Consider the following 14,155-nt stretch of genomic DNA (forward strand, 5'->3'; position numbering starts at 1 on the left):
AAATTATTTTTAATGATTAATAATAATCGTCGATACAAAACATTTAACAACGTTTGTATCTTTTTCTAGGACCATGTACGGCATGGAATCTCACCATTCATAAGTACAACGAAAACGGTGATCCCGCGGGAGAAAGATTGCACACATTTTGCTCGAGGGACGTGCACAAAAATTTCACGCTACCTTGGAAGGAGAATACCGCTGTAGTTAGGCAAGTTTCTTACCAACTACTCCGAACGATTAACCATTGAACTTTGCTAAAGTTTTTTTACGACCTACCGTATTATCTCGTTTAAAAGATAGTTTTTCTTCGTCTTCCTCTTTTTCTTTTTTTGTTTTCTTCTTTTTTTCTTTTTTCCTACTTTCATTACCCACAGAGATATTGCCGACATTGATCGTCGTAAAAAATACTTCGATAAAACCACGATGAAAACTATTTGTGATGTTTGTGTCCGAAGAAAAAAAGAAAAAAAAGAAAAAATAAGAAAATTAATAATAAATCATTATTATATTGATATTATCTTTCTTTTGATAGATTACAAGCCTTGGGTAGAACAGCGCCTCAATATACCATGAAATGGAGAAGCCATACTGTTATCGCTAATACCCGACAAAGTGGACCATCGCCAGCACCAAATCACATTACCGATTCCTCGATTAATATTAAACCAAAAAAGAAAATTATTTTCACCTTCCTCCTGATATTATTATTGATCTATTCGATCGATTGTTGAGGATTTTCTATTCCTTGGCTAATCACGATCTAAACGTTCCTGTTAATTAAACGAGCCTAAATTTTACGTTGTGTATATAAAATATGTCGATAAAGAGAAAGAATTTAATTAACGTTAACGTTCAATCTGAAGTAACTTTGACAATTCAAAAGAAAAAAAGAAAGAGAGAGGGTTAGAGAGAGAAATAAAATGTTAATCAAGTCCACCATGATACATGAGATTTTACAAATGTCGACTATATTATTATTATTTTACAAAGAAATTATTGTCGAATCTATCGACAAATATATACGGGTATAGTTTATCTTTTGTAAACTTTATTTTACCGAGAGTAATCACTTTTGTTTTTTTTTCTTTTTTTTTTTTTTTCTTTTTTTTTTTTGATCAAGAATAAAGAAATACCTTTAAATAACACGTAAACTCGTATTCGCACGTATACCCGTATAAGATTTAAAAATTTATCAAAATCGTTTTCTACAATAAAAAAAGGATAAATAAATAAATAAATAAATAAAAAGAAGAAAAAAGGAAAGGAAAGAAAAGAGGAAGAAAAAAAGTGGATTTAGATATCGTGGATAGATTGATAAAAAAATTCTTTGTAATATTGTTCGGTAAATTAACTGATACGACAAACACGTAGAAGTTTATAATATAAAAATCACATTAAAAAAAAAATTAATAAAAGAAGATGGAAGTGTCTGGCAAAATCGACTATCTTGTAAAACTAAAAGCTATATCAAGCTCTAAATCACACAGTGAATGTAAATATTATATATATATATATATATACATATACATATACATACATATATACATACATATATAAATATACATATACATATATACATAGAAAATTGATTTGCAACAAAGGCGATGCACGGATTTGAATTATCGAAAAAACACACATTCTCTATAGCGCGAATGCCAAATTAGACGCGTAAGAAAAAGATTTAAGAAAAAGAAAAAAAAAAAAGGAAAAAAAAGAAAAAAGAAGAAAAAAGAAGAAAAAAGAAGAAAAAGAAAGAACTTATATATAGGGAGATTGTAAATACGTAATAAACTTAATAGGATTTGTACAGAATAAAACGAATTAATTAAGTCGACGGAAAATTATTATATGTAAGATATACATATAAATATATATACATATATATATATATATATATATATATATATATATATACTTATAAGATATTGATATTTATAACGACACGCGATTCTATGGATAAAAGAAATGGAACAAATGTATTTTAAAGAACGAGCTTTATACCCAAGGCACCTTCGAATTTATTGTTACATATATGTTGTGATAATCATTGCGACAAATGATTGTCACATCTTCCTACGCTAAAAATTCATTTCTAGTATAGAAATCTTAGTACGAGCGATCATATCGATAGCAACAAAACGTTCTTGTTGCAATTATGCATTTATAATTGTTACATAATTCAATGAATCTTTTATGCCTTCGTTATTCTTTGACAATGGGTCATTGACAGAAAAAGATTACTTACACAAAAGTGCTACTTAATGCGTCATTAGCAAGGACATATGTTAAAGCATGTAAGGCATCTAACAAAGAGGAAAAACAAAAACAAAAACAAAAAAAAAAAAAAAAGGAAAGAAAGAAAAAAGGAAAAGAAAACGAATGCTTAACGATATTCATATACGATATTAATGGTTTAATACGCGGCTACGAGAAAAAAGGTATGAGAAAAGAGAAAAAAAAAAAGAAAGGAAAGCAAAAAAGATCATAAAATCATCTTAACGTTATTCGTCGACGACGCGTCAAAGAAAAAAAAAAAAAAAAAAAAAAAAGGAAAAACGAAATAATTTCAAGCGCAACCAATCGATCCCATTATCGTAATATCTATGAGATTTATTACATCAATGGGAATCCTCATTAATTTCATAGCACTGAGATTAAATTTTGATGATTATACACTTTTTTAGAATACCTTTCTTATCTATAAGCGGCCTATATATATAATAACTAACTTTCATCCTTCCATATCTTTTGGCGAAAATTTTTTTTCTATCTGCAAAAGCTTACGGGATTTATTTTCTATATAATAAGATTTCGTTGTAAAAATTTCATGAAGACTGACTAGTTTTCGATGTGTCCCATTTAAAATATATAAATAATACGTTTATGTCCAATTAATAATTTCATATTGCGAATAAATTGTTTCAGCTATTGTAAAGTAAAAAAAAAGAAAAAAAGAAAAAAAAAGAAAAAGAAAAAAAAAAGAAAGAAAGAAAGAAAGAAAGAAAGAAAAAAAAAAGAAAGGATAAGAAAAGAAAAAAGGAAAAAAAAACGATGCAGAGTAAAATTTTCAAATCTCGTCGAAAAGATAAATGAAGGAAAAAAAGGGAAATGTAATTTTTGACGAAAGTCTGCGTATGACTACTAGCACCGACTGCGTATTAAACGGATGACTTGTATGACATTAAAGAAGCACAGATTTTTAATTATTCCAATGAGTCATCGAAGAGTTTAAAAATGCAACTTGAGTGATGGTTTGGTGTGTTAAATCGGTTATGTGCTTCCTCCGAAAAAAAAAAAAAAACAGCGGCAACTATTTCACATTTATTCGTCGCCTCTTTTTAGAAAGAAGTTTAAAATGTATTCACATTGATTGATTAAAAGGAAAAAAGAAAACAAAACAAAAAAAAAAAAAAAAAAGAAAAAAGAAAAAGAAAAAGAAAACAGAAAAAAGTAAGGTGTGAAACGATTTAGATCGAAAGGATTTTTAAATTTTTTCACTTTAAGTGAAATTACCGATTTTGCACAAGATACGTCTTACTTATAGGAAGAATACATGTTACATGTAATAGTTACGTATATATAAGTCACAATAAATAGTCAATTGTTTCATATAAAGTATAAATAAAGTAAAATAAAATATTCGCTTTTTTCTTTCCTATCTTTTTGTTCCTCCATAAACAAATCTTTTGTTTCGTCTTTTATACATAAACAGCACTCCATAAAAAAGAATACAATTTATTCACATTGAAATTCTAATACAACTTATAAGTGTGTGTATGTATGTTTATATATATATATATATACATATATACATATATACGTATATATATGTATGTATATACGTGTATATATATGTACTCTATTTATAAGATAAAAAATGCATACTTGAAAGTAATACATCTCATTACCATCTATTATCATACAATATTCTATAATATTAATTTACAAATTTCTCATACTCATATAATATAAAATATAATATAAAATTGACTTAAAGATTCGTTTAATAAAAAAAAAAAAAAAAAAAAAAAAAAAACTATTAATAAAGTTAATTTGTAACATATATATATATGCATATATATATATATATATATATATATATACATATATGTGTGTATAACAATGTAACTATATACATCATATAAAAATTACATCTTTGAAACACAGAAAGTTTATCATATAACTCGAAAAATATGAAAGATGTGTACTTTATGTAGAAAGACTTTAATTCATAATAATAATATTAATAATAATAATAATAATAATAATAATAATAATAATAATAATAATAATAATAATTTGAAGAAACAAAAAACTATTACACTGCTTATTTAGAATGGTTTAGTAACAACAAAATTATCAAAGTATTTTATTTATACATAAAAATTGACGAATATTTCAAAAATAAAACATAATTAATTAACATAATTAATAATTTGTTTTCAACATTATAAAAGTTTCCATATAATATAATTTTGAACAAACAAAACTACGATATATATATATATATATATATATATATATATATATCCATTTTATATTTCTTATTTCATATTTAATTGATCCCTATGAATTATTATTTTATATTTATAATTCAATTGATAAATAAATTAATAGAAATTACCAAATCTAATGAATTTTGTTCATCTTTCATATATATATATCTCTATTAATTTTTTGAAAACCTGCTATTAACCAGTGATATACTAATTTTCTTTAATTAAAATGATCTACAATATGATCTATAATAGATATCAGATCAGACACGTATATAGCATGATACCAATTATATAACATTGACATCAATGACTATGAAAGGAATATTGCAAATGATATTCATTTTCAACTTTTCCATATGTATATATACATTCTAGAATATATTACTATCAGGTGCAATTTATTATATTAATATATGTTAATATTCTTAAAATTATACATGTCATTCAGTTCTCTTGTATACATCTCTATATTAAAGGATAAAATGATGTAAAAAATAGTCAACATTCCCAATAAAGCAACAATATTCATCAAGTATCAACAATTAAGAAACACAATGGTATATATGTTTAACATGGATAACAATTGTTTAGATTTGAATTTTTTTTCTTTTTTCTTTTTTTTTTTTTCTTTTTTTTTTTTCTTCTTAAATCTACAATATTCGATTTAAAATGAAAGGCATAACAAATTGTGCGCGCTAATACAATATTTAATAAAAATCTACTCTTATATCGCTATGAAATACATCTCATATTTGTTTGCTTACAAATATAAATCTAACTTTATACACAAAATATCGAAAGGAGAAATGTGTCTGTTTTGTAAGTGATCGTAGAATTTTATTATCATTGAAATAGACTTTCAAGGTTTAATAAAAAAAAATAAAAAATAAAAAAAGAAAAAAAAAAAAAAGAATGTAATTACGTTAACGAAATGACCATTTAATGTATCATAAAGCAAAAGTAAAATAGATTTGTCGCGATCACTTGCAAAATAGAAAGTTTCACTTTTTTCGAAATGCCAAAATGCTAGATTCTCATATATAATATATTCGTTTTCTAAATGCAATAACAGTAAATCACATTCAATTTAATGCTACAATTGAATAGACAGATCTGACATAAATGATAAAAATTTGTTTAAACCACTATTAAAATGCTTCATTTAAGTCAATCGAGCTCCTTATATACTAATTACACTCCTACTAAATTAATACAATAAATCTTTAAATTAGAATTTTTTATATATATATATATATATACTTTTTACGATATCCTTTTCTTAAATCACATAAAGCACGAATTGCTATTTTAAATTATTTTAATTATTTGTATATCCATGGCAAAAAAATAAAAAGAAAAGAAAAAAAAAAGAAAAAAAATAATTGTTTAGATATTTGAAGTAATATAAATGAATGATTTAATATCAGAACATAAGATCTTCAAAATGATATAAATTATAATAAGTTGAGATGACATGATAAATAATAATAATAATAATAATAATGATAATAATAATAATAATAATAATAAAAAACTGAAGTGCGCATCATATCTAATATCTCCATGTCATATCATTTCATTATATAGATCATTTTCTTCAAAATTAGGAACAAAACCGTACGCATAATCCGAGATGCCTACCTATAGATCTTTAATGTCCTTAAAATCTTGCCAGAAACATATGGACATGTATCCTTTTTAGAATATCAAGGTAAAATGCAGCTACGGCTAAGGAGGATATAGCAATTTAGTTTTAAATTTATACAGATCTCCGTATAAATTTAAATTATTTATTTAAAATTTTTAATATATATATATGTATATATATATATATATATATAATATATATATATATATATTATATCCGTAGCGTTTTTTTTAAATCTTCGCTTACATATTGTGTAAAAGCGGAGATGCAGAATTTAAAAGACCAAGACGTTGTTTTTGTTTTCTTTGTTCCGTCATCTAATGGGAAAATATAAAGAAAGAAATAATAACGATACAAATAATCATATAAATAATGTAAATAAAAAAAAAAAGATGATATACCTGATCACGTAACTCTGTGAGTTGCTGTGAAAGACATTTCACCAATTGTTGAGTAGTTTCTAATTGTGACTGTAAACTTCTCAGTTCTACTTGTTCTCCTTCACCCTCATCAGCTGCTAAAGATTTTGCTCTTAATCGTGGAAACCAATCAAGATTTCTATCCTGTTAAAAGAGATATGAAATGTTAAGAAAAAAAAAAAAAAAAAAAAAAAAAAAAAAAAAAAAAAAAAAACCAAATACTTAATAACATATACAAATGATTACCTTCACCATTGCATAAACATATGATTCCGGACCTGTAAACTCTGTTGGATCTTTTACCTTTACCAAAACGATGAAATAAAGGTAATGCCACATATTATGTTCATGTTTAACATGTTCCTCGAAAGATACAGTTTTATTATCGAAAGCTGATCTATTTAAACCTATGAAAAAAAATTTATATATATATATAGATCTAAACGCATACATTCGTAATTAAATAATAAACTTACCGCAAATAAAACAAGTATTCTTTAAAATCAATTCTTTCTGTTGTTTCTCCGATCTAAGATCAGCAAACGTATCGATGATAACACCAAATATGAGATTCAAAACAATAATTATCACTATGAAGAAGAATAGTAAGTCGTATACGACTCTAGCAACAAACAGTGGTTCCTATAATTCATATATATTTTACATATCATATTGAAACTATAATATTAGTATCAAAAAAAAATTACAGTTATATACAAACACAAAATGATATTACTGTGCTTGACGGTGCTCTTAAAACATCACCTATTCCTCCGCCATTTCTTAAACCTTGATTCAATGTTGTAACAATGCACATAACTAATGAATCACATGCCCGTTCTTTTATTTCACCGCCAATATTAACCAAATCTTGATTATTTCCTTGTTCATTAACTAAAATGACATTATAGAATATTAATATATTAAAATAATTGAAATGCGTTAAAAAAAAATTACATCGAAAGAATTAATTAATAAATAAATAAAGAAATAAAGAAATAAATAACCAACCTTCACGTATATATCGTGACATTGTTTCAGTTGGTTCACACTTTTCATTATTACTAATTTTACAAGTATTGATAGTTTCATCGTCAAATGTTGCTAAAAAAAAATTCAAATCAATGTATATATTTACTATACTTTTTACGTTAATAATTATGACCGGGATTCATTCAAAAATATTAGAAATATATACTTACGAATAATTTCTTCATCAACGCTAACCAGAAAATCATCTTTAAAGAACATAAATCCAATAATAGAAAACATATAAACTAAAATCAAAGCCAATACAGCAGTGAGTATGATAGATCTTCCGTTTCTCGTTACAGATCTTATTACATTGAGCAATGTTTCCTCTCGATAAACCACATCGAAAAGCTGGATGGAGAAAAAAAAAAAAAAAAAAAAAAAAGAAGAAAAACAAGAATTACATTTTTATACTTACAAATGCACGAAACATATAATGTACTTTGTTTATTTTCAAACGCTTACCAAAACCGAATAGAAAAATGGATGCATCAAAAGTCCTAATACACAAAATATTAAATATGATGCGTGATATAATATTTCACCATTTGTTATTATTTGTTCTAAACTTTTAGTTAGGGTCCCCTGATTTCCTATAATACTTATTAGGTGAATGATCTTTAAAACGATCTGGAAAAAAAAGAATAGGATATATATATATAAAAAAAAAAAAATAAATAAATAAATAAATTAACGAATTTAAATTAATATCCAAATTAAAAGAAATTATAATGATGTTTCGTACCGTAACAAATCCAAGTAACCATAAAGTTGGTTCTGGTCCTATAGAAAATATTAATCGTAAAATTGTTGACGCAACTAACGTACGTATACCCGATTCCCGTGGCAATGTAATGACAATAGCTGCAGATGAAAGCATTACAGCCCAAATAAGAGCTGACAAATGAGAACCGAGTTCTATAAAATTAAAAAAAAAAAAAAAAAAAAAAAAGAAAATATATATATACATTTAATATTAATAATATACTTTTTTTCACAGTATCTCTATCCTTCCATTGAATTATCATATTTATATGTAAAACTTACTTGGTACAGAATCTACAAATGGATAGAAGAAAGCTACAATTAAGTTTATAAGGACAGCACAGTTAAATAAAATATTACTCCACAATGACATGTAACTGCTCATCCAAAATAATACTGGCTGTCCTCTAAGTTTCTTTTGCCATTTCATTTCATTAAACATATCCTCCGTTCTTTCAAAGAAATCTGATACTTTTGATCCTTGATCATCACGTTCAGTGGTATGTAACACTTTAATCTTCGTATCAACGGTAATAAGTTCGCATATTTCTGGTATAGGAAAAACTATTTGTTCTAATGTTCTATCATGCCTAACAATCTGAAATAAAATATTAATCATTTAAATTTATATACAATATTTAACATTTGAAAATATAATAATATCTAATGTACTTCAATTTGAGCTGTATGCGATGCATAATATTGCAATGCTTTATTGATTTTAGGATCTGCATTATTTTCTTCTGACGGCCTTAACATAGTTGCTAACTCTTTATTATGTTGAGCCAATTGATGACATAAGATATAAATATTATGGCCGACCTGTAAAAAAAAAAAAAATAAAAAAAGAAAAAAGAAAAAAAAAAAAAGCATTTTAATAATATGACAAATAACAAACGAACGGATTACATTTTAATGTCGCATCGTTTTACCTCTTTAGGAGATACTCCTTCCTCTCCATTAGTCGATGAATCATCAATATCAGTTACATCATCCAATGATTCTTGATGAAATGCTCTACATGCCACATCAACTAATTGCTTTGGATTCATATTGTACAATATTCTTTCAGCGTTCTCGCTGTCACCTCTACTTTCCATAATAGCCAATAACAATTTACTTGCATTATTTTTCAGTTCCAATACCAAATCCATTCTAGTTTTACCCAAAGGATTAATATCATTCAATATCAAAGCCGTTATAATATCTAAACCATTAGACTCGTGTATTGCAATACAATTCTGATTATCATGACAAGGTCCTTGACAATATTCTGTCAGTGTTTCCAAAGTTTGATTAATTAATGCAACATTATTTTCATTAATATATAATCCAAGTAAGCCTAATCCACCGGTTGTCGAGCCGCAAATACAATCAAGAAACATTAGAGTTTCGGATACCAAATTAAAATTGGTTTTATTGTTTTGATTCCGAAGAAAATTCTGAATATAATAAAAGTATTGTTAAGATTTAATCTTAAAAAAAAAAAAAAAAAAAAAAAAAAAGAACATATTATACTTTACATATATTGAATTACCTGAAGATTATGATTATGATTTTCGCACAATAATTGTAAAAAACGTAAGATTGGTTGCATTACTAATACTTTTACGCTAAGCTGAGTATCATCCTTTTCAACGCCAGGCGTAGGCTCAGCGCGTGTTCTTTCCAATTTGTCACCGATCATTTCTTCCACTGCATTATTTGTTACATCTTCCCCAGGTAGAAGATTACGCGTGTTCCCATATACTTGAGCATTAGTCATCGTAATTGTATTTAAATCATCTCGTAAATCATCGGTACAAACGATTCCATTAAGCTTACCTAAAAGTATATAATAATATTTTACACGATATTAAATATTTACATATTATAATCCATATATAATAATAATAAAATATAACAATTACCTGTTACACGTTTTCTTGATATTTTATCTATTTCCTTATTTGGTTCCTTATCCTCATTAGTTTTTGCCGTTATATCGGATGTATTCACAGTCACGGTTGACTTAATCTCCTGTTGCGCATCTTTCATTTTATCATAAAAAACCTTAATTAAAATATTACAAATTAAACAGAGATTTTTATTGTCCAATCTAATTAACCATAACGTTATAACGAAATGTAAATATCAAATGGATACCTTGAAAAATGATTGACTTAAATCAGCACCCATCAATTTATTAAATACACTTTTTTGTATAATCGGATTGCCACCTTCCAAAAGTGCAATTCCTAATTCAACAACTTCAACAAATATACTAGGAGAGTGTACACTTTTAATAACAAGTTCTACAACCAAATCTGAAGCACCTTCCTTGTCTAAATGGCTTTGAACTTCATGCAAAGTCCTTCCTGCACGACTTAACATCTTAGCTATATAAATATATGTACAAATTAATATATCACATTAATATAACATTGAAATGCATCATTATGTTAAATATAAAAATATTTTTCTTTATCTTTTTTTTTTTTTTATTTTTTTTTTTTTTTCATCACCTCCTGGCCCATGAGTTACAGCCATTGTACAGGATACTCCAATTTCAACATTTTCAGGCTTCTGAATAAATGTCTTCCCGAAGTAACGTGTCAATAAATTATGCCTTAATGCATCCCCCTGTAGAAAAGGAATGGATATTTATAACGATACAGGTAACAGTAATTTTATTAAAATGATGTACCAATACAATTCCGCTACGTTATTAAAACTTTATCTCAAAAAATGTACATCTAATAATATTCTCAATAAATATTGTAAAATGTGTGTGTATTTACATTCACAGTGCATTGAATAAGGATAAATATGTGTGCCATTAATAGAATGCCTGTATAAACAATATATTTATTTACATTCATATATCGGATGCAAGAAAAAAAAAAAAAAAAACAAAAAAAAAAACAAAAAATTGTGCTTCGTTGTCAGGAATTACTGTACGAATAATAAAATAGAGTATTGTTCCGATTTTTTTTTCTTTCTTTCTTTCTTATCAATCAACTAGAGGAATCAAAATGAAAAGGAATGAAGAAGTACTATTATAAAAGTTCATAACAATTTAAAAAATGCATGAAGAGAATATCATCAAAAAAAAAAAAAAGAAAAAGATTACAATTGGTATCACTAAAAAATGCAATAATTTATACATTACTATTTATATACACTCTTTTTTTATTTCGTAATATCCATACTTCTAATTATGCACGATGCAGACCACTTATATAGACAGATTATGATTAAAAAAAATAATTGATAAATATTATGTGTATTATATTTTACAAACTATTATTCTACAAAATCAAAAATTATAAACACAGTAATCCGTAATTTCAAATAAGAAAAAGAATTTTTGAAAAAAATAGTCCTGATAAGTGGTTTATCTAATATAACATAATATATTACCTCTTATATGATAATAATTTTCCATAATAATTATTTTAACTATAATATTTCAAGAAAAAACTTGATATCTACTTCTGTATTGGTACATCAACTTTTCAATCCATACATATTTACACATCTATATCTAACTATGTTAAATATATGTATACATATATATATGTATGTATGTACACATATATATATATATATAATATATATATGTATATGTATATATATACCTTTTGAGAAAAGCATAAATGGAAAACAGCAAATGAATTAATATACTAAACGGAGTAAATATACAGGTGTCACTTATTTTTTTTTTCGATTATTTTTATTAACAATTTTTTTTTATTTGTATTATGACATCAATACTAATATTTATTTAGTTAAATGAATCAATGCAAACGTGAATGTAATAATATAGTGTGATGAAAACGCTAATTGTAATAGTAATAGCATATTAAAAAGTAACATGCAAAATTAAATCGAGCACGTGCAGAAAAATATTCTACACAACGTACATTATTATTCTATATCTTAACGCGAATACTTATTTTAAATATAAAATTTATATTTTACTTCGTATAAATCATTTAATTATTCTTGCAGAATTATAAAGTACTCATTAATAAAAATGATACTTTTTAATAAATCTGAATATGCTTTAATAAATATATTATTTTGTTTGTTCACAATCTCTTTTTAATTGTTCACAATGTGTTTTTGTATATATGTATTATATAGAAATCAATTATTATAACGATTTATTATATACGTTGTGCCCTTAAAATACCGTTTCTATCTACACTAATTTTTACCCGCTCTTCCTGTGTCATATGACGATCACATTGATCATTGGAATCTGTTCCAAGTTGAGATTCGGTCTTCTTTTCTGAATCTGCATGTTCCAAAATATCTTCATTCTTCGTTCGCAGCGTGAAAACATCTTTACCTACATATCTATTCTACGAGATATACTCACCCAAGGATTGTAACACTTTGTATGGCATATTCAGAAAGCTTATTAACGTTTTTTCTTTTTTTTTTCTTTTTTTCTTTTTTCTTTTTTCTTTTTTTTTTTTTTTTTTTTTTTTTATTCTCGCGTTATATTAGCAAATAAAAAATATCTACTTGTGTATTGGTCATCTAAAGTGCAATGATTAATTGGACATTCAGCTTTCTGTAAAGCTAGAGTGCAATTTAAAAAAGATCAAGCTAAACAGATTTTCATTAACTATACTGAATATCCAATTGCTTAATGTTATGAGTTTTATTATTCCTTATATTTAAATGATTTCTATAACTCGTATTTCGTGCAAAAAAAGAAATTACGAAACTTACTTTTTCCCCGTATTCAGGATCAATCGCCATCATTTCTCGAAGTGTTTTTAATACCTTTACACATAATTTTTCTTCTTTTTCTTCGAGTAATTTTTCGGTATGCTTGATCAATCTAAAATACAAATATGATTAAATCTATAACGGGGCTTTATCATTGCAAATTATGAAAGTGATAATAATTAAAAAAAATATTACCTCCTAATAAATCCACCATTTCCACATCGTTTTCTAGCTTCAGTTGCTGCTGGAAATAATAGTTCCGGTCGATAGAGAATATCAACCAACAAGGATAATTCTGATTGTACCAATGGTTTAAGTTGTTCTTCCAATAAACATACTATGTCTTGTAAACCTTCTATAATACTACGATCCAGGCGCATCAGCTACGAAGAAAAAAAGACTATACGGTTATAAATATAATTCAGGCATAAAAGGATATTATTTTTATCACGATTTTCCTATAAATGTACTATATTATGTGAGAATAACATTATGTAATTTAATTTTTGTATAGAGCAAATTACAATTTGTACAAATAACTCTTACTAATATACATCTCATTACTGAAAATTATATGTATATATATCATATATATATATAATTATAATATATATATATATATATATATATATATTAATTTATTTAATATACTATTATTTCAAAAATATACATAAAAATCTAAGGATTCAAATTAATGCTATGAGTTTTGAACAACTTTTACCTCATCTTTACAGCTGTCCATCAAAAGCATATCACTCTATACATTTAAGGAAACTTATTATAACATCATGAATGCACAAGAAATATTTGAATATATATTTTTAATTTTTCTATAATCACCTGACTTTGAGTACGTTCTATTTTCGGTTGTTTAGCAGCTTGAAGCCATTTACTTGTTTGCCTGCTAAGCATCGCTGCTTTATTAAACATAGATGCAACTTGACTTTCCAAATCAGTAGGAATGGCAATACCTCTTCCCTTAGCTTAAATTTCAAAGTAAAATATTATTCAACCATATATAATAATTTAAATAATTATTAAATAATCATATAAATTTTTTATTA

At 25.5% G+C, this 14,155-nt stretch overlaps 2 protein-coding genes across 8 annotated transcripts in view; one reads left to right on the forward strand and one right to left on the reverse strand.

The window, feature by feature from the left end:
* LOC118440794 (uncharacterized) overlaps positions 1–1,663 on the forward strand; it is a 166,672-nt gene extending 165,009 nt beyond the window's left edge. For all 6 annotated transcript variants that reach the window (XM_035864346.2, XM_085657750.1, XM_085657749.1 and 3 more), the window contains 2 exons: positions 70–211; positions 536–1,663. In XM_035864346.2, the coding sequence (XP_035720239.2) occupies positions 70–211; positions 536–734 (341 nt within the window). In that variant the 3' untranslated portion in view covers positions 735–1,663. The remainder of the gene's footprint in view (positions 1–69; positions 212–535) is intronic.
* Positions 1,664–4,594: 2,931 nt separating this feature from the next.
* The window catches only part of LOC118441015 (inositol 1,4,5-trisphosphate receptor-like), a 33,706-nt gene continuing 24,145 nt past the window's right edge, over positions 4,595–14,155 (reverse strand). Inside the window, exons 25-44 of one of the 2 annotated variants that reach the window (XM_085657603.1) lie at positions 13,932–14,074; positions 13,287–13,474; positions 13,092–13,203; positions 12,569–12,673; positions 10,871–10,988; positions 10,512–10,744; positions 10,277–10,418; positions 9,904–10,190; positions 9,299–9,808; positions 9,039–9,188; positions 8,649–8,964; positions 8,347–8,519; positions 8,067–8,231; positions 7,772–7,952; positions 7,581–7,673; positions 7,291–7,463; positions 7,046–7,211; positions 6,816–6,976; positions 6,552–6,713; positions 4,595–6,467 (exon numbers count right to left, since the gene is read on the reverse strand). In XM_085657603.1, coding sequence (XP_085513729.1) covers positions 6,393–6,467; positions 6,552–6,713; positions 6,816–6,976; positions 7,046–7,211; positions 7,291–7,463; positions 7,581–7,673; positions 7,772–7,952; positions 8,067–8,231; positions 8,347–8,519; positions 8,649–8,964; positions 9,039–9,188; positions 9,299–9,808; positions 9,904–10,190; positions 10,277–10,418; positions 10,512–10,744; positions 10,871–10,988; positions 12,569–12,673; positions 13,092–13,203; positions 13,287–13,474; positions 13,932–14,074 — 3,653 coding nt within the window. In that variant the 3' untranslated portion in view covers positions 4,595–6,392. The remainder of the gene's footprint in view (positions 6,468–6,551; positions 6,714–6,815; positions 6,977–7,045; positions 7,212–7,290; positions 7,464–7,580; positions 7,674–7,771; positions 7,953–8,066; positions 8,232–8,346; positions 8,520–8,648; positions 8,965–9,038; positions 9,189–9,298; positions 9,809–9,903; positions 10,191–10,276; positions 10,419–10,511; positions 10,745–10,870; positions 10,989–12,568; positions 12,674–13,091; positions 13,204–13,286; positions 13,475–13,931; positions 14,075–14,155) is intronic. The other variant, XM_085657604.1, reaches the window with a different exon arrangement.

Source organism: Vespa mandarinia, chromosome 6 (assembly GCF_050613455.1).
Source record: "Vespa mandarinia isolate Hongniang chromosome 6, ASM5061345v1, whole genome shotgun sequence".
Taxonomy (NCBI): domain Eukaryota; kingdom Metazoa; phylum Arthropoda; class Insecta; order Hymenoptera; family Vespidae; genus Vespa; species Vespa mandarinia.